The 24,645-nt window shown below is 44.1% G+C and overlaps 1 protein-coding gene across 3 annotated transcripts in view; it reads right to left on the bottom strand.

The window, feature by feature from the left end:
• The window catches only part of LOC138746732 (integrin beta-3-like), a 207,418-nt gene that overhangs the window by 80,990 nt on the left and 101,783 nt on the right, over positions 1–24,645 (bottom strand). For all 3 annotated transcript variants that reach the window (XM_069905068.1, XM_069905070.1, XM_069905071.1), the window contains one exon: positions 9,725–9,831. In XM_069905068.1, the coding sequence (XP_069761169.1) occupies positions 9,725–9,734 (10 nt within the window). In that variant the 5' untranslated portion in view covers positions 9,735–9,831. The remainder of the gene's footprint in view (positions 1–9,724; positions 9,832–24,645) is intronic.

Genomic DNA, 24,645 nt, shown 5'->3' with positions numbered 1-24,645 from the left:
GCGTCTATTTCCCACCCTCAAATGCTGTCCTTGGGTATGATCCGCGCGTGCTCGTCCACTTCAGAGTCGAACATGTTACCCCCTATCCTTACTCTAACCCCACTTCAGGACCACCAACCTTCGGCACCGCGGCCTCAGCACTCGGGCCATCTGTGAATATATTCTTTTATATAAGCTCCTCCCTCTCTCTTTTATGTGTTTTGTGGACTTGCGAATTTGCAGCAAGATCTTCATTAGACTCATGTAATGCACTAAAGTGCCTGAGAAACTCAGCAGGTCACGCGTCGTCCACGGGAGATAAAGATGACCTGTTACCTGCCGAAGGTGCTGCGTGGCCTGCTGAGTTGTTCCAGCTCTCCAGTGCATTGCAGATGCCGGCCAGGGTGAGCCAGGGTGCTTTATAGCAGTACTCTTTTTTTAAAAAAAAACATCTAACCACTTTATTAACGGAATTAAAATTCCATCGCAGCTCAGGCGGGATTGGAGTTCAGGCCCTGGGATTGTAACTCCAGGCCTTCCGATTACTGGAGTAAAACTAAACTTTGCAGACACCGTGCTTGAAGTAAAACCACTCTACTGGAGAAACTCAGCAGGTCAAACTGTACTTTATCCAGCAAAGATAAAGACATCTAACCAACGTTTCGGACTTGAGCCCCTCAACAAGGCAACTAGGGGTGGTGAGCAGCCAAAGAAAAATTCGGGCGCCTGTCTACATTTTGCTCACGCCTTGACGAAAGACTCAAGCCCGAAAGGTTTATCTTTGCTACACAAAATACACTATTTGACCTGCTGAGTTTCTCCGGCATTGTGTTTTCCCACCCGATTCCTGGTCGTGGTGGCGCCGCGGTGTCCTCTGTTGGAAAGACTGAAGCGTAGTCTTACTGGCTGGACAGAAGGTTCATCTGACTAAATATTGGGGGGAAAAACTGAAGCTTCCGTCCCAGAACAGAATATTCCCTTCGTTCATTTTTGGAAGTTCCTGGATTCCCCTCCCCATTCCCTCATCTCAAACATCTCCGGCTTTCCAGTAGTTAAACCCCTTCACAGATTAATAAGCAGGCCTGCTGGATATTTAAAAATCACACCTCTGCTTATTTATACTTTTCTTTTAGCTTTCCAAAATCTTGCTTATTAAGGAGAGGGGAGGGATTCTGAGGAGAATATAATTTTGGCGTTCACACTTTCCCCCACACTATCCGGAATCAGAATTTATCGTCACGAAATTCGTGGATTGGGGGCAGCATCACATTGCAAACATTGCTATAAATTATATTTCAAAATAAACAAATTAGTGGAAGAGAAAGTGAGGTAGCGTCTGTGGTTCATTGTCCATTTAGAAATCTGATGGCGGAGGGGAAGAAGCTGTTTTTGTGCCTGAAGCATTCATTCGGGAGTGTATCTGGCACAATCCGACTCCTGGTGTGCGTGACTGACCTCCTATTCCCATTCTCCAACAGGTGATGAGGAGGTACAGGGGTTAACTTCACATAGTTATTTGCAGCGTCGTTAAGATGTTGATGTTGTTTGCACACAGAACTGACGAACTCAAACAATGCATTTTAAAAGGGTTCAAAACACCTGCCCATCGGGGTCATTGGATGATTAGATCCATGAAGAGCTGCGAATCTTTCTCATTTGGCGAGAGCCGCGTTTATTCTGCGTTCCTGACACCTTGTTCCAACCGACTGTCTCCGGACTTCACTCCCGACGTCGGTAAAAAGGCCAACCAATTAGTGTGGGATTGGAGTCCCATTGGATCAGGTACGGATGGTCTTCACTAAAAGAGGATAAATGTTCACTTTAAGCCTTTCCACTCATTCTAAACCTATTTATGGACCATTATATTATTTGACACCAGAGGGCAAAATGCCATGGTGTAATTTAAATCAAATTTGTGAATTATCAGGCCAAGAGTTGAGATTTCATTCAGGGAACACAGGCTAATACGACTCTTTATTGCTACCAAGTGACTGTAACAAGAGTCGGTTATCTCTTCTAATCTATCTTAGTGAAAGCACAGAAAAGTAGAGGAACTCAGCTGGTTTCGCCGCGACCACATGGGTAATATACTACATCTGTATCTCCTATCGACGCGACGAAACCGCCAGCGTTTCTGTGTTTTAACTACAATCACGGCGTTGGCAAACTTCCATGTTTTGCTCTAATCTAACTTGACTTGCCTGCAGTCCACGATATCTCCAGTAGCATTACGTTGTATTGGCAGCAAGTGGTTTTCATGTGCCTGGGTCCATTCCTGTGCAATGCAGACAGATTTCGTTTTCCTTATTTGTGAAGCCCCTCCCTCCAAAAATATTTCTTGGTCAAATCATTCAAAAATGCTCCTTCTGTTTCCAACTAATGCTGCCAGCACCCAGTTCTATTTCATCGTCTAAATCGTCAGTCAGCTTATTCAAAACTCAGTCATAAATGAGCTGAAGTTTGCTCTAATTATTGGGAAGATCACCTGTCAATGCAAGGGACCTAACAGGTAAGGCAGGCAAACTCGTGGATTTGCTCAGCAGACCTGGAAATTATCGCCATGAAACCCGGGAAAGAAAGACAAGACTGGCAGATGTATGATGTGGAGCAGGTAAGAGAGGAAAGGTGAAGGGGGGGCATTTCTGTCTTCTTGATGCAGTTCTTCAAGATGATGTTCTTCAAGATGATGTTCTTGGGAGATTGTCCAGTGAGGCTACTTGGATGGAATTTAGAATGATGAAAGGACTGAACAATAATGGGGCAGCAATTTAGACCCCCAAATAGCAAATGGAGATTGAAGGAGCAGATCGCTGTAAGAAGGTTCACCAGGATGTTGCTGGGACTGGAGGGCTTGTGTTACAGGGAGAAGTTGGATAGGATGGGTCTTTACTCCCTAGAACGAAGGAGACTGAAAAATGATCATATTAAATTATGAGGGCCATGAGCAAAGTGAGTGAGCTGTTTGTTTTCCCAAAGGAGACGATTCCAGAATTAGAGGGCATAGGTTTAAAGTGAAAGGGTGAAGATTGAAGAGGGATGCAAGAGACAACTCTTTCAGTCAGAGGGTAATGAGCTGCCAGAGGAAACTGTAGAAGCTGGCCCAATAACAACTTTCAAAATACATTTGGACAAATGTATGGATAGCAAGGGCTTAGACGATATAGACCAAATCCAGGTAAATGGGTCAAACCTAGAACACCATCATGGTCAGGATGGGTTAGGTGGGGTGTAAGGCCTGTTCTGTATGACTCTATGAATAAACGTTCCATTTTATTCCCTTTGAGCTCATTCTTCTCTATGACAGCAATCTGAACTGAACCACTCTTTGGAACTTTTGTATAATATTTGGGCTGTCGTTGAACATCTGCCCATTAAGATGGATTATTTACACACCTGGAACATCACATGATTATTTCCCTGGCCTCTGCACATGAAATCATTGACCCTAGCCTTGCCATTACTAGGCCTAGCAGTTCCATAAAATTCTGTTCCAGCACATTTACTCTATCTTATATAAACGAGGCCATCACAAACTCTGTTGCCTGATCCAAAGTAACTACAACGGAATTCACTTATTACTCCAATGTTCCCTGAACTGCATTTTACTTCCAATAAAACAATATTTGAATTTTAAAATGCTTATCTTTAATTTCAAGTGCCCTTTAAGGCCTTTCCACTTTAAAACATCCAGAATCTCATGTCACCATCTGCACTTCATGCTACCTGCAGGATTCCCATTCTGAGTTCTTAATTAGACTAATAGTCTGAAGTTCAATTGCCAAGGATCTCAGCTAGAGAATCTTTCACTCTGAAGGTCTTTACCTTCCCAGCTCTCTTTCCTCCTGAAATGTATTTCTTGAAACCAGTGTGTTTGAACAACAGAGCACTACAGGGGAGAAACAGGCAGTTTGACTAGTCCGTGCTGAACTATTATTCTGTCTAGTCCCGTTGACCTGCACCCACGCTGTAGCCCTCCATACCCCTCCCACCAATTACTTACCCAAAGTTCAGCTGGCAGCTCTTTCCACACTCTGACCACTCCCTGTGTGAAGTTTCGCCCCCCCCCATGTTCCCTTTAAATATCTCACCTTTCACCCTTAACCCATGTACTCACCTCACCTTATGCCCCTCATAATTTTACATGTCTCTATCAAATCTTCCCTCATTCCTCAGTGCTCTAGGGGATAAAGCCCTAACCTATTTAATCTTTCCCTGTAACTGAGCTCCAGAAACCTCCTTGCTTTGGGGCCATTCATCCTGACTTTTTTATATGTGCCTCGGTGCCAATTTGGTTGAGAATGACTTGGGAGACTTTTCTTAAGCTAAAGGTACTATCTGAGTTCAAGCTGACCCGTGTGATTTATATCAGTTCTTTTAAGCAGTCAAACTCTCAAGTTTCTTACTTTTTCAGAAAATACACACAATGCCAATGACGCAGAACCATACCTGTGGCATGCGCGTTTATACTGTAAAAATGCAGAGATGGGTCCCATTGTACAAGCACACATGGGTTTATCTTATCTGGACTTAAGATAAATGACTTTGGATAATGCTAGCTTGACTCAGAGCCATTGAGAGCAAATGCTGTAGTTTTTGTGTCTGTGTTCAGTTGGCAGGAGTTCAGTGGAGTTGAATTGATTACTATACATAATGGATTAAGATAGCCAACCTCTAAAATTGTTTTGCCGTCTCCAGGAATGAAAGATTCACATTTGGGATGCTGCTGGAAGAGAACCAGGGAGAAATATCACAGGGGAATTTTAAAAATTGTATGTACAAATGTTTAGATTTTGAAAATGTTGTAGATCTCAAAATGAATACAAGTGCTTGGAGGAGATATGATATGCCAAAGCTACCAGGAATTAACCAGATATGGCAACACTAAGAATGGAACATTGAAGCTTTCAGACATTCATACATACAGTATGGTACAGTCCCTTTCAGTCCATGAGTCCATGCCATCCAATTGCACCCAAATGACCTACACCCCAGTACAGTTTGAAGGGCGTGATGAGTCCGGAGACCCCAGAGGAAACCCATGCAGATACAGGGAGTACAAACTCCTTACAGACAGTGCAAGATTCGAATCTCGGTCCTGATTGCTGGCTCTAATAGTATGGTGCTAACCGCTACAACAACCGTGCCTTGAGAGAGTTTCCAATCCCTCCTATGGCTCACTTTGAAAACACAAGTTTCAGCCACCTTGACCAGTTGACGTGTCCAGCTGATATCAGTGTCGGTCACAGTGGGCCTACTCCGCATTGTGACCACCTGTTAAAGTGGTTTTGAGTGGAGACCGTCGGGTTATGGTGGGCCAAGCCTCTGAAAATGGGCACAAAGTTGACAATGTACAAGAAATGAAGTTGATTAAATGAGGTTCATTGAAAAATTCTCTTGGACAGGAGAAAATTCACTTCATGGCTTTCAGACACTGATCTAAAGGCCCCGGTGCAAGAGATGAAGTGAGAGTTGTTCAGTTTGGTTGAGAATCACATTCTGAAGGCAGTGAAGGAAAGGCCATAGGATCAGGTCCCAATTGCATAGAAGCAGTGTTACATGTAACTCACTAACTTCACATATGGTCCGTATTAACAAGGGCATCTTCCAATGGAATAGTCCAAATGCACCATCAACTCATCCATGGGACACACACCAAATAAAAACCTCAACCGTTCAGAGCTGATTCCCAATATATATAGGCTTCACCTCACCCAACCCATTTAGATCTTCTGTTGACCTCACACTCATGGTTCAGAGCTCACACACCTCTGGCAGCTTTTTGACCTTAACAGTCACAGCCACTCAATGATGCTCACTGTCACATTTCCCTCTTTCTTGCAGGTAGACAACTAAAAGCAATACCAACTTAGCCAAAGGAGATAGGCTCTACTGTAACACCCTACTGCCAAGGAGGAATGGATAGCGGCCGTAATTTGGCTGGCCAGGTTTGAGGTGGATGGAAACCAGTGAAGATGATGTCTTCTGTACCAAATCCCTCTCACAAGCCTCCAATGAACCTTAGATGATCCAATAAGATTGTCTCTCATTTTAACTTCAACGAGTATAAACCCAATACACAAACATGCTGGAGAAACTCAGCAGGTCATGCCAGCATCATCCCTGTGAGCCTTCCTTAAAAGCCTCCAATGGAAAATTATTAAAAAAGACCAAACTGTGCCTTCATATCCAGGTGTGGTCCTACCAGTGTTCGTTATAGTTACAGCGAGATGAAGATTTTTATCCATCTTGAAATAAAAGCCAACGTTCCATTTACGTTCCAAATGACTTACTTTATCTATATGTAGACTCTGTTTGACATCACTCTCCGGCTCTCTCCATGATTCTGCTATTACACTCTTTCTATCAAAGGAGATAGCCTCACATTTCCCGACATCATACCCTATACGCCAAATGCTTGTGCATTCACTTTACATATCTGCAACCCTTTGCAGACTCTTTTTGTCCTTCCACTTGCTTAACAGCAAACCTAGCTACAGTACCATCACATCCCATCATCTTAGTACTGAACATAGTTTGCAAACAGTTGAGCCCCCAGTGCTAATCCCACAGGTTACATCTTGTCAGCTGGAAAATGACCCATCCTTTCACTTTGATTTCTCTAAGTTTGATGGTCTATCCACGCCAACATCAAATTCTTTATCTTGTGCAGTCATCTTTTATATGTCATCTTATTGTCAGCTTTCAAGAAATCAAAATACACTACTTCCTGCTGGTTCTCTTTTATCCCTGCATTTTGCCTCATTCTCAAAGAACTAATATGTTTGTCAAACAAAATTTCACTTTCATGAAACTTCGCTAACAGGTCAACTCTAACATGTGTATAAAGAAGGGCAAGAAAGAGCATTAGTACAGAATGGAGAGTTTTTAATTCAAATTAGACATACAGCACAGTAACCGGCTCTTCCAGCCCATGAGCCCACACTGCCACACTACACCCATGTGACCAATTAACCTACTAAAACTGTGCGCCCTAGGAAAGTAGGTGGAAACTGGAGCACTCAGAGGAAACCCACACAGGTCATGGGAAGAAAGTACAAATCCCTTACAGACTGATTCAAACCCAGGGCGCTGGTACTGTAACAGCGTGGCAGTAACCACTATTCTAATCGTGCCGTTGCAATGGAAAACAGATTAATTCATACAAAGTAAGGCAGCAGGAGGGCACTGTTACCGGGCTCATCCAGGAGCCTGATGGTTGCTCCCTCGCATCTTGAATTGTGCCAATTGTGACTTTTCAGTCTGCTGGGACCTTCCAGAATATGGGAAGTATTTAAAGATCACAATTAATGTACAGGTATTTACTATTTCTGTAGCCATCTCTCTTAAGCCTCGGATGCATCTCAGGGGACCTGCTAACCTTTCCTCCCATTAATTCAGCAAGCACTTTTTCTGTAATGAAAGTGATTGCTTTAACTTTTTCCCTCTTGTTGCCCTTTGATGTTCCACAATTATTGGTGTCTTCCAACTTGAAGACAGATGGCAGATTTTTGTTCAAACTCTCTGCCACCTCCTTGTTTCCTATAATTAATTCCTTACTTCCATCATCAGGAGGATTGAATTATCTGTTTATTGTCACGTATACACTGCTTTGTGTGCTTTTCAGGTGAGCCATCCCATCAGGGCTGGATTAAGGCCAACTGATGCCCCCCAGCATAGCCCAACAGTGGTTCCCCCTCAACCCTTCCATTGTCTAACTGACAATGAGTGCTGAATGTAAAATAATAGATTAAAAATTAATTTTTGTTCCAGGCCAGACCCCACCACTATATTAAATAAAATCTGTGTGTGTATATGTGTATATATATATGTATACGTATATATATATATATATATATATATATATATATATATATATTTATTTATTTATTTATTTTTTTTTAAATTTATTATGGGCCCCTTTTTTGTGGGGCCCTAGTTCAGTTGCACCATGGTCAATCCAGCACTGGAAAAAACACTGTGGTGTCCCCTTCTCTTGATGCCCTCAGTATGTGCTTATTTTTCTTAATGGTTAATCCAGGCCTGCATCTAAAGTACACCAGTGAATGCAAAACTAAAAGTGCAGGGTGTGGTGTTGCACTTCAGTGGTATCACTAGGGTTGCTGTCAGGAGTGCAAGGTGTGGTGGAACAAGGCAGTGCAGGAGGTGACCTCACTACACTGTACAGGCTGGCCCGCCTCCACCCTGTAACTCCTTCCTGTAAGATTCCCAATAAGGGCTGTTAGCTCTAGTCTCCTTCCTCCATACCAGCCTTGGGCCAGCAGCATGTAAAGATGTGCCTGATGTTTCAGGTTATTAAAGCCTTTAATCACTTGCTTTGAGACTGATTGTAGTTATTGATTGCACTACAAAGGGTATCGTGTTACAAAGACAAGTGCAGGGTAAAGATGTAGGTACCGTTAAAACAGTGCAGGGGATCATCTTTTGCCAGTGAGAGGTCCATTTAAGAGTCTGATAACTGCAGGGAAGAAACTATATTTGAATCTGGAGGTCCATGTTTGCAAGCTCATGTATCTTTTGTTCAATGGAATGGGGGGGAGGGAGGGAAGAGAGTATAATGAAAATAATGGGGGGGGGGTGGGTCCTTTAATATGTTGGCAACTTTTCCAGCCCAATGGGAGTTATAGATGCGGTTGATGGACGGAAGATTGATTAACGTGATGGTCTGACTTGCATTCACAACTCCTTGCAGCTTCTTACAGTCTTGGGAAGAGCAGATACTGTACCAAACTGTGATACATCCAGACAGGATACTTTCTATAGGCATCTATACAAGTTAGTGAGAGACTCTGTGGACGTGCTGAATTTCCTCAGGCTTCTTGTTGTTCTTTCTTGGTTGCAGTGCCAATGTAGTTGGACCAGGATCGAATATATTTTAGCTACACACTTTCTTTTTTTATGCTCTTATGAAAATTCTTATTACTTTTTAGATCTCTGAATTTAATTTTTTTTTAGTCAACGGTATGGTAACAGGCCATTTTGGCCCACGCCAATTAATGTACAACCCAGTACGTTTGAAATGGTGGGAGGAAACTGGAGCCCCCAGAGGAAACCAACAGAGACATGGGGAGAATGTATAGACTCCTTACAGACGGCGCAGGATTCGAACCCTGCTCTCTGGCACTGTAATGCCAGTTTGCAGTGTTTTCCAAGTTACAAATATAATATGTTTCGGGTCTATTATAGAAGAACAGTATTACAATGCTATTATGATAGGATATGACAAGTATATTGTGATCACTATGCAGGAATGTAAAATTATTTAGTCTTTGCATGTTATACATTACATTAGCTTCACAGTATAACATGGTATTGTTATAAAAATCCAATTCTGGAGAAACTCAGCAGGTCACACAACATACTTTTTATAGCAAAGATAAAGATATGTAACCAGCATTTCGAGCTTGAGATATGAGCAAAATGTAGGCTGACATTTGAGTCTCGGGCACCTGTCGATATTGTTCTCATACTTTGCCCGAAACAATGGTTCTGTATCTTTATCTTTGCTATATAAAGTGTGTTACTGACCTGCTGAGTTTCTCCAGCATTATCTTTTTACTAAAATCACAGCATCTGCAGACTTTTGAGTTTCATTTTGTGGGGTGTTGCTATGTTGTCACGTGCCATTATCAGTGTTATGGCATTACTGCACGTTCCTGTCACTGATTATTTTAGGGCTATTGGTGTCCCTGAACCAGACCATGTTGCAGCCAGTTAGCACACTTACCACCATACATCTGTCGACATCTGCCAGGGTTTTCAGGACATGGAATTCTGTGATTATGCCCTCTTCCTTTTTCATGAATCACCAAGTTGTGGGATTTTGAGTTTCAGCTGTGTGTCAAAGGAAAGGTTATTTAATTTGCAAATATAATTCAAACACAGGCTCATTTAAATTCATTTAGACTCACACCATCAATAATGGCTGTTGATATTTTGGCCAGCTGATGAAATATAAAAACTCTGGGACTTGTTTGATCTTATTTCTTCATGGAAATGAGATTGCAAAATGATCGAACATTCACTCAGTGTTTGGGTAATCGCTCATTAAATGGAACTAAGTAGCTGCAAGAATGTGAGGTTTTCTAAAGAACACACAGACACACATAAAAAAGAGAGCTTAGACCATGAGGAATATTTAAACGCTAAGTGCAAATGTCAGAAAATGTCAGAAAATGCGTAGTAGCAGTGAACTCACCGCAACTCTGAAAGGAATGGAGTTTCGTATGCCAGATTGTAACCTCTGCCAATATCTAGTGGGCACCAAAGTGAAATGTGATTGCTTGGATGTGGTTAAGGCTGTACCTGGGGCCCCATGCAGAGACAGACATCCAGAGCTGCTGGAAGATCAGTTTTTTTTCTTTGCCTTGGCTTCGCGGACGAAGATTTATGGAGGGGTAATGTCCATGTCAGCTGCAGGCTCGTTTGTGGCTGAAAAGTCCGATGCGGGACAGGCAGACACGGTTGCAGTGGTTGCAAGGGAAAATTGGTTGGTAACTCAGTGATAAACGCCCTTGGATCTGCCTGAAACTTGTTGGTCTTCCAGCACACCAAATGTTGGTATTGAAATGTTGATGACTGGCACATTCCAGGCTGCAGGATTATGTGCTGAGGGATGCCCCGAGGCTTGGTGCAGCCAATGCGAGGGCTTTGTGGAGAAGGACTATAGGCTCAAGTCCTTCCCCTGCTGGGCATTGAGGGAATGAGCCCATCACACAATGGGGGGGGGGGGGGGGGGAGGGAGAAACTACACAGTGGTGGCAAAGGGGCTACACTCCTCCATTCACTTTCCGGCATCACAGAGGAGTATGAAGTAAAGGTGAGAAAATGGATAGAGCAAAGCTCAAGATGGCAGGCAGGAAAATATTGTAGATTTCTGCTTCTACATGAGCCTGCAGGCCTCTGTGATTGTAGCCACAATAGGGATATACTGGAGTGAGTAGAGGTCAGAGATGAGAGGGATATGGGAAAATCTTCTCTTTCCTCCAAGGGCTTGTTTATATGAAGTTTGCACAAAAATGCTGGAGAAATTCAGCAAGAAAAGCAGCATTCTTTATGTAGCACAGATAAAGATACATCACCAATGCTTCAAGCCTGAACCCTTCCTCAAGATATGAGCTGAAGCAGGCAGGCTTGTTTATTTGATCTCAGCACAGTTGTAATGCAGTCTGGGTGAAGTAAAAGACAGGACAGCCAAACGAGGGCTTAATTAGCTGTTCAAGCCAATAATTCCTATCTCCAAACCCATAAAGCGTTCAGAGATAGTTTTGACCTGGGAACTTAATAAGATTTATTTTGCTGCTCTGGAGGTCTTTAATTAAGTTTTTAGAGGACAGAACTCTTTTGGAGATTATTGTAAATTCAACAATGAGTCATCCAATTTTAAAAATTAAATTTAGACCTACAGCATGAAAACAGGCCCCTCCAGCGCAAGGAACTGAGCCGCCCAAATACTCTAGTTAACCTACAACCCCCGTATGTTTTGATGGGTGGGAGCACTTGGAGGAAACCCACAGAGACAAAGGGAGAATGCACAGAGTCCTTACAGTCAGCATCAATTGCAGTTCTATTTTAATAATGAACAAAATATGTATTTTTTAATAATTGTATTATAAGGAGGAACAAAATGCAGCTTCTTTCAGTTTTCTTTGAAACGGGGAGATTACTGCATCTGAAATTTTCTGTGTTACAATCTCTCTGCTGTTGACTGAGTTGAGGGGTGCAGAGTTGGTCGAACCATGACTGAAACCCAGACACCTGCTGGACTGTTAGAAAGTGCAGTAAACCTCAAATGAGCTCTGCTTGGTTTGCACTTCCCTTCCTAAAGCCACAACGGGACTCCCTAACAGTTGAGAACTAGGCTTACAGTTAAGCATCAAAAACGTGAGATGAGATGGGAAGTCGCAAACTCAAGGTTTAATTTCTCTCTCTCAGGAGATGAATTGTGATAGAATGTAGATCATTAGGCCCTCAATAAAAAAAAACAAAGCCCTCCCTACCTCGTAACCCTCTATTTTTCTTCCATCCATGTAAGATTCTCAAATGCCCCTAATGTTTCAGCCTCCACCATCACCCCTGGCAATGCATTCCAGGCACCCACAACTCTCTGTTTAAAATAAAAGTACTCCGACAGCTCCCTAAAATTTCCTCCCTTCACTTTGATCCGAAATAAGCTGTTCCAAAGTAAAGTAGAAACAAGTTCAACATTTTAGAGGGAATTGCATGCAATGTTTGAAGGGGAAAAGAATGACAGAGCTCTGGGGAAAATCTGATGGGATTTCAGAAGGGCTGGAACAGACGCCATCGTTCGATTCTGTACCCATACATCGTGGTGTCTTCCTCCTGATGCTTGACCTATTACCCGATGTTACACTGTGAAGCTGTCACCCTCCGAATGAAAGAAGAAAAAGGAGCCTAATTTTTTGACTTTGGTGGCATTTTGTCTTTTATTTGTGGTTTTAAACCACTTCCTTGTACCGGATTAAAGTAATTAAGGCAGTAATTGCTGGAGTGAGTTCTTGAGAGAGTGAGAGAGGACACATGCTATGAGTTTTGCCTCAAAACACATTGCTTTGCACTTTCAAATTGGAATTTTTGTACTCCCAAGATTTTACACCTGGTAATGTAGTAACTCTCCATCACATCTTTCAGATATCGAGGGTGTTTCATGACTGCTGGAATACTTATAACTGCAGCTAATGTTATGTAGATAATCGCTGAAGGCAATTTGAATATGACAAAGATACACACCACTCTTACTTCCAAGCCTTCCTGTGAAGTAAATTTATCTACAGTCTTGTTTCTGAACTCTTTATGCTGCAATAATCTGAAGCTGTCTGCTCCTTCCTTTCATTTCCTCATTTAAGATTCTGTTATACAAGTAACTGGTTCGAATGAATGCAACCATCCTTTTCTGTTCTTTGCCATTATATTTCCTTAGAGCAGACAACAACAAGCAGACCCAAAGAGGCCATTTGACCCATGTCTTTTCCAGTTCCGAGTAGAACAATTCCATTTGGTTGGAACGCAGATGGCGTTGCCAGAGCTGCTGTACTGTTAGCACTACTGCTGGGGCGGACATGGGAAAGCGGAGACATAGCGCTGCTCTGAGGTTTCAGCTCTGCCATTCCGAATGTCAGCAGCTGCGTACAGGCTTTAAACAGCCGGTGAAAGGAGCCAATGGTGACTGTAAGTAAAATCCTGCATCCATGAGGACTGTGCTGAAGATGGCAGCGCCTGTGCTTGGTAGCAGCCAGGAGGAGTTTCAGACTCTGAGTAGTGGACTAGTGCAGGGCACTGACAATGGGGAGGACACCCCCTGTTGAGAAGGAGGAGCATGAGAGACGACCCTACAGGGAAGTTGACCACGGAAGTGGACCAGCGAGGGATTCATTGGCTGAGGAACCCACAAAGGCTGTGGGTGACTTGCGGTTGGAGGGCTGAGGGCTGTTCGAGATGGTCTCATGGGAACCAGGCACCCAGGATTCTAGAGGGGGTTGAGGGCAAGAAGGGCTCCCGAAGGGCCTTGGGGAGGTGAAGACTTCCTCATTGTGATGGAGGTTTAGGTCTGGAATTTGGATTGCGATGGATCGAACCGGTATCTGTGCGGATACAAAGGCTGCGGGAGAGCTGGAGGCAAATCCAGGGACACTCAATAACTCTGAAGGGACTCCCTTTGCCTCACATTGTAAGGGACACTGGGCAATGCTAATGCCAACTTTTTATCTACCTTATGGCTGGCAAAAGTTAAGAGTATATCATGTAGGTTACATTTTTAATGTATCTTTATGTGACAATAAAGGGAACCTTGAACCTCTGCTGCATTTGAAAAGAAAGATGAATGATCTCAAAGTGATAACGATGTGGCGTTTGCTAAAGCTCCAGTTGGATGCTGTTTGCAGCCACAATGTTTTGGCTGCAAAGTGAGAACACTCATATGAGTCAGCCTGACAGCTGAGAAATGTGCACATTCGACACTTGGATCTCTCACACAATGGCATCGAGATTTGTCAACAAAAACTGTTGTGAAGCTAAAAGCCATCAAGTGGAACTCTTCCACAGAAGCCATTATCTGCTCATTTTTAAGTGAGATACTTTGTATTCACTCGACTATTCTAGTCTTTTCCTTGTGTATGGGGAGTCTAAAACCAGAAGGCATAGGTGAGAGGGGAAAGATTTCAAAGAGTATTGAGGGGCAACTATCCCACACAAAGGGTGGGGATGTGTGGCCAGAGGGGATTGGTACAATGACAACATTTAGGAAACATTTAGTCAGCTACATGGATAGGAAAGTTTCAGAAGGAAATGTGCAAAATTCAGTCAAATGGGATTAATTTGGTCAATGAGGACAAGTCTTGACAAGGGCTATGTTTCTGGAGTAAGTTCTCTGCTACAGACGTGGTGAAGGCAGTCTCCAGGGTCTGGAGGAATTGCGAGAGTTCAGGGACACAGAAGTCTGCAGGAAATGTGGGTCTCAAATTTAAAAGTTTTATTTTTATTTACAGTATGTGAGAAGCCGATTTTGGCCATTTATGCCCGTGACGTCCAATTACACCCAATTAACCTACAGCCCCACGGAGGAAACCCATGCAGACACAGGGAGAATGTGCAAACTCCTTACAGACAGTGCAGGATTCAAACCCAGGCTGTTGACGCTGTAATAGCATCTCGCTAACTGAATTAAATCACAAAATTCTGTAGATACTGTGGTTGAGGTTAAAAAAACGCACACACAAAATGCTGGAGAAGTTCAACAGGTCAAACAGTGTCCTTTATGTAGCAAAGGTCAAGATACATAACCGACGTTTCGGGCTTGAGCCCTTCATCAAGGTATGGAAAAATGTCAGCAGGCGTACAAACAAAATAGTAGGGGGAGGAGGATGATCCCAAAGGCAGGAGATAATAGGTGGATAAGGGAGTGAGGGTACACCAGCAAACAGAGGGAGGAGGGGTGGCTCTGTGAATGGGGAGGGAAGAGGGTGGAGAGCTAAAGGAAGGAAGATAGAGGGAAAGGGAAGGGAGGGAGAATGCCATCCAGCTGGAGAAACCTGGTTATTTCCCACTTTGGAAACAGGACCTGGGAATTTGAGTGCATGGGAAGCTGATTGCAGGGGTATATTGACGTGTCAGGATCCAAGGTGGGAGGGGTTCCCACCATCACAGGGCAAGGAAGTAAGGCTTGAGCTGGATGATGCTGGGGCGGCAATCAGGCTAGTGGTGAGAGATGGCGATTTGTGCATCTCTGTTGTGGTCTTCATTCGGGGAGGAAGCAGAGCAGGGAGGACAGCAGCAGAGTTGGGACCGAGATCAGGGGAATGGGAGCAAGATTGGGAGTGGGGCCTAGGTGCCATGTGGAACAGGGAATGGAGACCAGGATAAAAGGCTCATAAGGATCAGACCTTTGAGTGGTCCCAGTTCAGGACTGCAGTTGGAAGACCCAGTTATTCACAGCAATGGCAGGTCTCAGTTTAGCAATGCTGCAAACAAAACTTACTGTGGTAAACAATGTCACACGGCTCATGTGAATGTTCTGTCTGGATTGCAAAGATGAATTGCATTTGGAAGTGGTCAGCTTGGAAAAGGTCCAATTGTGGATTGCCCCAAGATCTGAGACATTGGGAAAACTCTGCCAATGTGGCTAAACCTTTAAAGCAGAGAGAAAAGTTCTGAATGAGAGCCTCCAGAAATTGTGAAGGGCGTCTGCAGACCTTGAGGTGGAGCACAGTACACAAATGTGCTGAAGAAACTCAGCAGGACACATAGCATCCATAGGTAGTAAAGGGTAAACAATATAAACCCTAACCTTAACTCTGGTTCCTTCATCAGGTATACTACAAAAGAATTCGAAATAGGCAGTTTCCTGCTTTCATACTGGTCCAGTGAACCACAGACTTGTGATTGATTTGTGAGCCAAGCATCTGTCAGTGAATGTTGTTGACTACTAACCTTCAGCTGGGGACTTGGGACAATGACAGGTGAGAGATGCAGATGGCAGCACTTTGAAAGTGGAGAGAGACACTGGGGTTGGTGAGGCATAGAGCTAGAGGTGTGGAAAAGGGAGGCTGGAGTTGTGGGAGAAGGTGGGTGGAGGTGTGGGAGACGGTGGATGGAGGTGTGGGAGACGGTGGATGGAGGTGTGGGAGACGGTGGATGGAGGTGTGGGAGACGGTGGATGGAGGTGTGGGAGACGGTGGATGGAGGTGTGGGAGACGGTGGATGGAGGTGTGGGAGACGGTGGATGGAGGTGTGGGAGACGGTGGATGGAGGTGTGGGAGACGGTGGATGGAGGTGTGGGAGACGGTGGATGGAGGTGTGGGAGACGGTGGATGGAGGTGTGGGAGACGGCGGGTGGAGGTGTGGGAGCTGGTGGATGGAGGGGTGGGAGACAGTGGATGGAGGTCTGGGAACAGGAGCTGGAGATACTTCCAGTGAATGGTGGATGGTGGATGCCAGGGTAGCTAGAAGTTGTGGGATGCAGGAACTACAGGGTTGTTGAGGATGATGAGCTGACCTCACCAGAGGATTAAACTCTCCCCTTACTGAAAATATCACATTCTATCTCAGATCGAGAACTTTTGGGAGTAACCTCAGCAACGGTGAGTGGTATGTAAACATAATGCAGACTGGAAATCAGGGTAGATGACAAATGAATAGGGTGAGAGACAGCAAATAAATGGTTTGCCTTGGATAAAGATTAATGAAAGAGTGAGTGTGAACATGAGAGCTCTGTGTGCGGAGGAGCAGTGCCAGACAGATTGTGTGCTGATGGAAGGCTGGGCAATTTAAATCAGCCTCCCAGTGTTTGTTGATTGTGGCTGCAGCCACTGTTTCCATCATTCCTTTGCCACTGCAATAATGGAAGGCTGCATCTATCAACAAATCTCTTCTGCAATGGGCAGAGTTGGAGTGGAGTACAGCACTATAAATGCCCTTTGACCCATGATGTCATGCCAACCAATGTGAAGCTTCTCTGCATCAATCTAACCCTCTTCTTCGAAAGCCATAAACCTCTGTTTTAATTTTTTAAAAAATTGTACTTATCTAAAAGGTTTTAAATTCTATCATCCACCACTGCCATTCCTGGCAATGCATTCCAGGCACATGCCACTCACAGTGTAAAAAAAACCCCCAGCTACTGCTGACATCTCCCCTACACTTTCCTCCTCTCACCTTAAACAGATGTCCTCTGGTATTGCTCATGCCATCCTGGAGAAAAGGTGCAGGCTGTCCACCCTATTAATGACCTTTGTAGAAGATCTCTAAAAGCACTTTGTGAATCTTCCTGGCTCTTGATCTAATTTCCTTCCCCTACCTCTCCCCTTCTTAAAACTTCTTTGTGTTCCTCAGCATTGTATGATAATGCTTCTGTGGCTATTTAATACGTAGAAGATTTCACATACGTGTAAACTGTCATGGTAATGATGTACCCAGTCTCCAGAGCTGCAGTGGAAAATACACTTCTGAAATATTGTATTTATTTTGAACAATCAACCAGACTGCTTGAGGGGAATGATAGCAGATTCTCCAACACTGTTGATGCCTGACAGAGGGTGACCTCTGTTCACCATCCAGAGGGAACGTGGGGAAGTGTCGTGTGGATTGTCATGTGGCCTCTCTGTTTGGAACTTGGTGGGAATGTGGATTGTGGAGGGTCACATGACCACTCCATCTGGAACCTTGTCGGAAGTTGCATCACTTGCCGTTTAAGGTTGGACACAGCCCACTTGACCATTGGCCCCTTTAAATCACTTACTGATTACTTGGAACGGACTCCCCAGCTTGCTACACTTCCTTTAGCATCTAAAGCCCACCACATGCAGCAGATTTTCCCTTGCAACCGCTGCAACCGTGTCTGCCTGTCCCACATCGGACTTGTCAGCCACAAACGAGCCTGCAGTTGACGTGGACATTACCCCTCCATAAATCTTCGTCCGCGAAGCCAAGCCAAAGACACTGAGAGTGAGATCGTAGTATTGTGTGGGGAATACTTAGCATCAAGTCTCTGTCTGGTAAGAGTTTGCTAGTTACCGAATATAATTGCACGTGTATAATAAAGAGAGAGAGAGAGAGAGAGAGAGAGAGAAGGTGGCCACTGGTATCGGAGATTGTTGTATCCAATGTGAATGCTTAAATTTTTTGCTATCAAGTGTTTTTGTGTTTTTACTATTTCCCCATGTGTGCAATAAACATCATCCTTTGTTTGTTCAGCCTGTGTCTAGACTAATTTTTCTGTGAATCCACCAAAACTGATTTGATCACATGAAACAGAAAGTATGAGGAGTAAAACATAAGTCTGCTGACACCATAAATGAAGTAAAAACATAATGCTGGAGGAACTCAGCAAGTCAGACAAAGATAGAGCTACATTACTCATGTTTTGGGCCTGAGTCCTCCATCTAGGTAGGTGGAAGTGTTTGTCCGGTGTTTATAAGCAGGGAGGGTGAACACCTCTCGCCACCATCCCAGCCCTTCCAGTTATACACCCACTGTGGACTCCAATACGATCAGCCCTGGTGTGAAGGGTCACGGTCAGTCTTGGGCTACCTGTACCCCAAACCTGAGAATTTCCTGCATTTTCTCGTCATCAGTCATGAGTGATCTTTATCCCTGAAAACCCATGCTGATCCTACAAGGTTGGCCATCGAACAGACCCAAATCCAGCAAAGAGCATGCTGCATCAGGAAACTCTTCATTTTTAATTGACTTCACTGAGCACCAAAATTTTGTACATTAAAAAAAATGTTACTGAATAAATATGTGCAATATTTTACTTTTGCCTCTCTCTGTCCTGCAGCCTCCATGTTGATAAAATCACGCTCACCAGCGTGAGAACCATAGAACACAACAGCACAGAAACAGGCTATTCAGCCCTATTGGTCTGTACTGAACTATTATTTTACCTAGTCCCATATCCCTTCCTAACCCTCCAATCCATGTCTGTCCAAATTTTTCTTAAATGTCAAAATTGAGCCTGCCTTTACCAATGCAGAATTTTGAGAGAATTGGTGTGTCACCAGATTTTTAATAAATTTCTACAGCATTCTGACAAGTTGCATCAATGTCTGGTACGGAGGTGCCAATGCATGGGGCAGGAAAAAAACTACAGAGAGTTGTGAACTCAGCCAGCGCCATCATGGGCACCAGTTTTCACTTCATCAAGGACATCTACAAGAAGCCGTGCTTCAAGAAAGCAATGTGTGAGATCTGCTGAGTTATCCAGCATTTCTGTGTTTTTAGTACAATCACAGCATCTGCAAACTTTCATCACCAGATGGTGGGTTGTTTGGTGATAGAATTATGAAAAGGGGAAGCGATGTGGTGAACAAATGAGAGTACCGTTCAGATCCAAGCGCATCACTTGGGAAAACTTTGGTCCAAGTTGAGGGCCCAATGTGCCCCTTGTCCCCTTTGTAAGCAGTAATGCTAAAGGTCATACAGACACTGCAGCAGTAGTGGTGGAGTGGAGGTCTTGGTACCCAGGACTCGTGCCGTTTGTGCCAATAATGGACATCTGCAAGTTTGCTTTCAGATCTGGCCCCTCCGATTGGAATCAGTGCAGTCTAAAAACAGAGGCACAGCTGAACAAGCTGGAGATGCTTGTAACACACACTCTCAGTCAGAATTCCATCAGTTTCCATGGCAACTCTTAAGCATCGAATCCTTTGCATCGGATTCCAGCACGACATCAGGATCAGAAATATTTCTGTGCTCACAGTAACCATTAAAAATATAACATCATGTTATGATCATTCAAATTGAAATGTTTCAGAAGATTCTTGCACCACTGAATCTGCGTTCCGTCTGACCCTGGTTACATCATCACCAAACTTTTTACTGAGTGGCAAACTAGTTAAAAGATGAAGGCAAGTAAGATTATGCAGGAGCCCTGCTGTAGAAATGGGATGCTTTAAAGGCTTCATTTATGCCTTTTACGTAAACAGAACAAAGACTGCCCACCGCAATCTCTAAAAACTGTTGCTTCTGTCTTTATCAGAGAGGAATGAGCTGACTAGCTATTTAATGAGCTGTTTGATTGGAGCCAGTTGCCTAGCTCTGCTTGAAACCTCTGTGTGAAGAAATACAACATCTCACTGGTCCCGGGAAAGGCAGGTCCCTGACCGTTCAATGTGCAGAAGGGACATTAAAGCTGGTATCATCAACCCTGAGTGAATGTATCAGGAGACAACAGAAGCCCTGTATAAACAATGGAAAGAGTGCACCGATTCATAGTCTGTCCACTACGACTTACCTTCTGTGGAAGATTCTGCTGCTCTCACTTTGGTCTTATCAGCTGCCTCTGAACCCTGAGAACTGGAGTGCAAGCAAATCCTCCTCAATCCCAAAGTCATCCAAGGCCCCAACCCAAACTTTACCTAAACCATTTCTCTTGTGGAAGCTGTCTGACCTGCTGAGTCCCTCCATCTTCTTGTTTGTGCAAGTAGAACCTTGTGACCAGCTAGCCATCAGCCAAACTGAACAACCAGATGAACACCTGGCCAGGTCCGTGACTAGCTAACTGACTACCACATCATACAAGTTAACTTGTTTTCTAGAGACACACAAGAGACCACAGATGTTGGAATCTGAAGCCAAATACAATTTCGAGCAAAACTCACTCCATCTGTTGCTTCCTGTCTAGAGAAACTTAAATATACTCAGGGTTCTGAAAATAGTGCCTCTATCACCTCATGCAACAGATGATGCAGATTCTTCCATTTCAAACCCAGTTGGATCCCACAACAAAGTTAGTAACCACAGCTCCCTTGACAACTGCCGTATGTGGGATCCTTGCCCTGCTGTGCATTGCAGATGTTGTCACAGCAGGAGCTAGATGTCACTGAGTGCGACTTTCTGAAGCAGTCACTGCTCCTTGATGAAGTTTAGGTCAAAGATTCAAGATTCCTTTATGGTCAAGTAATAGTTCAGAACAAGTAATATTAGGTAAAATGATCTTCTGCCTGCCGCAAAGCAGACAAAGATTTACCATTAGTGTTGCCAGGCACCCCTTACAGTACGATTTACTACACACGATGTGCAGTTTTGATCCCAATATTTAAACATAAGTTTACGTGACTCGGATGAAGTGCAGAGAAAATTCACTGGGATGATTCTTGGGATCATTTTGCAGGAACATTTGTGCAGGTTTGGAGTAATTACTGAAGTACTGAAGAATGAGGGGAAATCTTATTGAAATATAAGATTCTGGGAGGGTTTGACAGAGTGGACACTGCAGATGTTCCCCTGACTGGTGAACCTAGAATTAAGAGGTATTGTTTCAGAACAAAAAGGAGATTATAAAGATTTTATGGTTAGCATTAGTGGTTAGTGCAATGTTGTTACAGCAATTGGGACCAGGACCCGCGCTCTCTGTAAGAGTTTGTATGTTCTCCCTGTGTCTGTGTGGGTTTTCTCCGGGGTCTCCGCTTTCCTCCCACCCTTCAAAACATACTGGGTGTTGTCGGTCAATTGAGTGTAATTTGGCGAAAGGGGGTCGTGGGCCGAAATGGGCTGTTACCATGCTGTACATCTAAATTTAAAATTTTTTATACATTTACAGTTTTTAAACCTTTTGGAATTCTCTACTCTGGGGAGGTGGTGAGGCAGAGCCATTGAATGTACTTAAAGTCGAGGTTATCTGTAAAGGGACCAGGGAGTATGGGCAGGCGTGTGATGCTGAGGACAAGAGTGGATCAGCCATCATTTCATTGAATCTGGAACAGGCTCAAGGAGCTAAATGTCCTACTCTCCTATTTCTTGTGTTTTTGTGTTCTCATGTGTCTGAAAGAAATGCAGAGGATAAGCCATTAATGATATGGGTTGGAATGGACATTGTATGGTCTGTATGCTCGAAGATATGGGGGACCAGGAAGGTTTGTGGAGCCACGAGCCCGTCAGCTGTGATCTTATTGAAAGGCGCAGCTGGCTCGTTGTTTCCTCCTGTCCCCGATTCATCAGTCAGCAATTCAATAATAACCACACCTTCTGTTGGAATGATGGTGCAGAGGGATAAATATTGGTCACCAGATCTCCCCAGCTCATCTTCAAGAGGCTGCCATGGGATATTTCCTAGAGGTATACCCTGAGGGCCACAGATAGAGTAAAAGCAAGAAGGCTTTCTCTTCCCACCATTCAGAACGAATTGGGGTCTATAGGTCAATTTGAGGCAATTGGGTAGCATGGGCTCATGGGTCAAAAGGGCTTGTTAGCATGCTTTATGTCAAATTTAAAGATTAGGTTAAACAAGAACTAGAGAACATGGGTTAAGGGTGAATGGTGAAATGTTTAAAGAGAACATTAGGGGGAACTTCTTCATAGAGAATGGTGTGTGTGGAATGAGCTACCAGCTGAGGTGGTGAATGCAGGCTCCACTTAAGCATTAGACATATTTGTCAGCCTTTGGGGCTGGGCGGAATAATAGTTCAGCATGTACTTGATGGGCTGAAGGGCTTGTTTCTGTGCTGAAGTGCTCTATGGTTCTCTCTGGTGATCCCACCTGAGACAACCAGTGGAGCATGAGTTTGCTTCATCTGAAAAGACATAGGTTCAGATGTGGACCATTCCCTCAATGCTGTTGGTGAGGGTTTGGACAATACGCTCAGAATAGTGGATTTGGACATGAGTTGATGATACTTGACAGGCTTGTAGGAGACCTGCCTGGCTCCAACACTGACATCAGGTCTGCAAGTAATTGAGGGAAAGCGTTTCAATCTGCCCTCACTGACGATCAGGAGGCAGGGTGAGGGGATATCTGCAACTGCTCTCCCAGCCCCCTGAAAATGGACCTATCCTTCAATTCCTCTCCTGCGGCACGTCTTCCATTGCAGTGGTGGGAAATCTCAAGATCCTCTCTGTGCTCTGGCCACGTTATCACATGCACTGAGCTGGACAATGACTTCCGCCAACTGCTGTACGCACAAAGATGTCAGGGCTGGTGGTGCACTCATTTCCACTGCCAATTCTGATATCGGCTCCATTGCTGAGGCATGTCAGTGGAGTGATGCAGCAGTCTGCAAGCGACAGAATGCTTCCTGTTGTAAAAACAGCGGAGGTGTGTATTCCTAAGACTTTCTCTTGGTGTGCTCTCCCTATTAAATTTAGACATACAATACGGAAAAAGGCCCTTCGGTCCACAAGTTCGTGCCGCTCATATTAACTTACAACCCCCGAATGTTTTGAAGGGTGGGAGGAAACCAGAGTCCCCGAGGAAATCCATGCAGACACAGGAAGAACGTGCAAACTCCTTACAGACAGCACCAGATTTGAACTGTCACTGGTACTGTAACTGTGTTGTTCTAACCGCTACACTAACTGTGCTGCCCTCTTCCACTGAAACCTCACATAAATTTGACTGCCTCTATAGGATGCCTCTTCAATCTGGCGGGAGCTTGACAGGTGCCCCTGCCCACTGTCACTCATTGTTTCGAGTCATATTGGACATTGGTGAGCCCACACCTTGTTTAATGCCCACAGTTTATTCAAGGAACGTTTGGTGGAAATAATAGAGCTGCCTCCTCCCAACTCCAGAGACTGGGTTTCAATCCCAATCTCCGATGCTGTCTGTGTGGAGTTTGCATGTTCGTTCTGTGACCATATGCTCTGGTTTCACCCAATAACCTAAAAAGTACTTGGGTTGGTTGGCTAATAGGTTGATGTGAATTTCCCCTGGTGGAGGCGGTGATAGAATTGATGGAAATGTGGGGGGAATAAGTTACAGGGAAAATTAAAAGGGGGATACAATTTGTCTGTGAAACAGCATTGAGTTGATGGGCCAAACAGCCTCCTATTACCTGTCCTATAGGTAAAATTAGAAAGGGTGTTGCAAAGATTCAGAAGGTGGTTTCTGGGACTGGAAAGGCAGGGATTAATTTTGTTCATGGATCATGAGAGGCTGAAGGATGATCTTACAGAGGTTTTCACAATCATGAGGGCAAGGGAACCTGACAAGCTCCAGTCAGGTTAAGGAGGTATGAGGGGCATGGATATGGTGACTGCTACAGCCTTTCTCCCAGGGTGGAGGTGTCTCAAACTGGAGGTCATTGGTTCAAGCTGAGAGGGGAAAGATTTAAAGGTCGTGTGACGAGTGAGTTTTACCACACAGAGGGTGGTGAGAATACAGAATGCGCTGTTGAAAGAAGTAGCAGAAGCAATTCAACATTTAGAATTAGAATCAGAATTTATTGTCATGAACAAGTCACAAAATTCGTTGTTTTGCAGCAGCGTCACTGTGTAAACATTGATAAAAACCACCTTGCAAAATTTGGTTGATATTGGTTGATAGATAGGAAATGCTCAGAGGGTAAAGGACTAACCATAGGCAAATTGGATGCTCTTGTAGGAGACTTGAAGGGGTTGCTTCCTTGCTCTCACACTCTACCAGCTTATAAGAAAATGACGTATATACACATGTAATAGTCGAATTTTTGCGACAAATTTTAGGGTAAAATTTATGGGGGTCGACTATTACACGCATACTACTGACTGTGGTAAGTACCTGCGCTGTTCGGGGTGGTGGCAGCTCAGATGGGTGGGTGGATGGGGGCAAAAATAGGGGGGGGAGGCATTTTTTACATGGCATCGACTATTGTATATGTATATACAGTATGTAAAATATCGAAGTGTAGATAATATGATGGAACGAGGAGACATCCA

The sequence above is a fragment of the Narcine bancroftii genome, chromosome 12 (assembly GCF_036971445.1).
Source record: "Narcine bancroftii isolate sNarBan1 chromosome 12, sNarBan1.hap1, whole genome shotgun sequence".
Lineage (NCBI taxonomy): Eukaryota > Metazoa > Chordata > Chondrichthyes > Torpediniformes > Narcinidae > Narcine > Narcine bancroftii.
Note: the sequence above shows the minus strand (reverse complement) of the source record. Positions and strands in the feature narration are given on the sequence as shown.